Source organism: Gavialis gangeticus, unplaced genomic scaffold, assembly GCF_001723915.1.
Source record: "Gavialis gangeticus isolate Ggan-Ray unplaced genomic scaffold, GavGan_comp1, whole genome shotgun sequence".
NCBI classification, from domain to species: Eukaryota; Metazoa; Chordata; order Crocodylia; family Gavialidae; genus Gavialis; species Gavialis gangeticus.
Genome location: NW_017729034.1, coordinates 72,074,616 through 72,076,018, shown reverse-complemented (window position 1 = coordinate 72,076,018; position 1,403 = coordinate 72,074,616). Strand labels below are relative to the sequence as shown.

Here is a 1,403-nt window from a genome sequence, read left to right as displayed (position 1 = left end):
CCCCCCCCCCCAAGTAACTTAGATGGAGCCTCAGTCACGTTTCTGTCCCCAGTTTATAACTTCTCTTCCCCCCCCCACCCCACCACGAGGGATGCTCCTGGGAGCGCCTACTGCTTTGTGACAGTCTTGAAGAGCCAACCCGGAGGTTTGGCAGCCCAGGCACAGACTCTAGCCCCAAGAGCTGAACCAGGCAAGTGCCATTTTACTTACCCGTCAGGAACACGCAACTCCTTCTCTCCCAGGGCTTATCCCTTGCTTACCAGACCGGCTTAGTGCAGAGCAAGTATCATTTAGAACTATTCCTATAAAAAAGACTTAGCCGAAAGCCCGGGAGGGGGCTCACGCATCGCGGTACAACCCGCACGCATCTCGACGTGGAAAAAGAAAAGAAGCGCGCGCCAAAAGAAAGAGCACATTTCCCAGCGCTAACTTTCGAGCTGGAGGACGACACAGGCTTAGCGGAGGGTGTATCCAAAAACCTCCAAACGCGGAGGTCTCCACTCCCACAGCTCTGCCCAGCAGGCAGAAGCAGGCCGGGGGCTAGGACACAAAGGGGGCACTCACCGGCTTGGGCATGGTGGCTGCTAGCCGGGGCCGGGGGGGGCGGCGGCAGCTGGTTGCTGGGCGCGGTGCAGAGCGGGGCGAGGAGGCGCTCGCAGCTACTGGCTGCCCCGACAAGTACTCGCGGGCGGAGGCCCCGGCCGGGCTCTTAAGGGCAGGGCCGGGGGGAGGGAAGCGCAGCGCGAGGGTGATTCATGCCCGGGCCCGGCCTTTCCTGCCGCCCCACCTCACCCCAGGCGCCGCAGCCGGGCAGCCCGACACGCCCTGGCCTCCAGGGCGGCCCGCGCAGGTGCGGGCGGGACTGGGGCGGGACTGCGGGCCCGGCCCGGCCAGTTCTGCGTGTGTGGGGGCGTGGTGTGTTGGGTGTGTGTTGTGCGTGTAGGGAGTGTGGTTGTGTGTTGTGCACGTGTGGAGGGAGTGTGGCTGTGCATGTCAGGAGTGTGGTTGTGTGGGGTGTGGAGGTAATGCGGTTGTGCACGTGTGCAGAGGGACTGTGGTGTGTGTGTGTGTGGCTGTGTGTGTGTGTGTGGAGGGAGTGTGGTTGTGCCTGTTGTGTATGTGTGTGGAAGGGGGATTCGTGTGGCTGCAGGGCTGGAAGAAGCGGGAGAGAGGAAGGGCTGTGGCTGCTCAGGGCACCTCTTTCTCCTCTACCCTGCTTGTCTTCTGGAGCCACGAAATGGGCACCTGTGCATCTGCCCTGGCTGCACCCCTCAATGCTGATGTAGCCGTTGGTGTCCCCCCAACCCAGCTTAGAGCTGTGCCTGCCCTCACAAGAGCAGGGGTTTGCCAGCTGTGCCCGTCACACATTACATTTATTACACTATGCACAGGTGATGCATGTA

General features: G+C 61.9%; 1 protein-coding gene across 1 annotated transcript in view; it reads right to left on the bottom strand.

The window, feature by feature from the left end:
• EZR (ezrin) overlaps positions 1–788 on the bottom strand; it is a 62,209-nt gene extending 61,421 nt beyond the window's left edge. Inside the window, exon 1 of the mRNA XM_019527169.1 lies at positions 565–788. Within this exon, the coding sequence (XP_019382714.1) occupies positions 565–576 (12 nt within the window). The 5' untranslated portion in view covers positions 577–788. The remainder of the gene's footprint in view (positions 1–564) is intronic.
• Between the last annotated feature and the right edge of the window lie 615 nt (positions 789–1,403).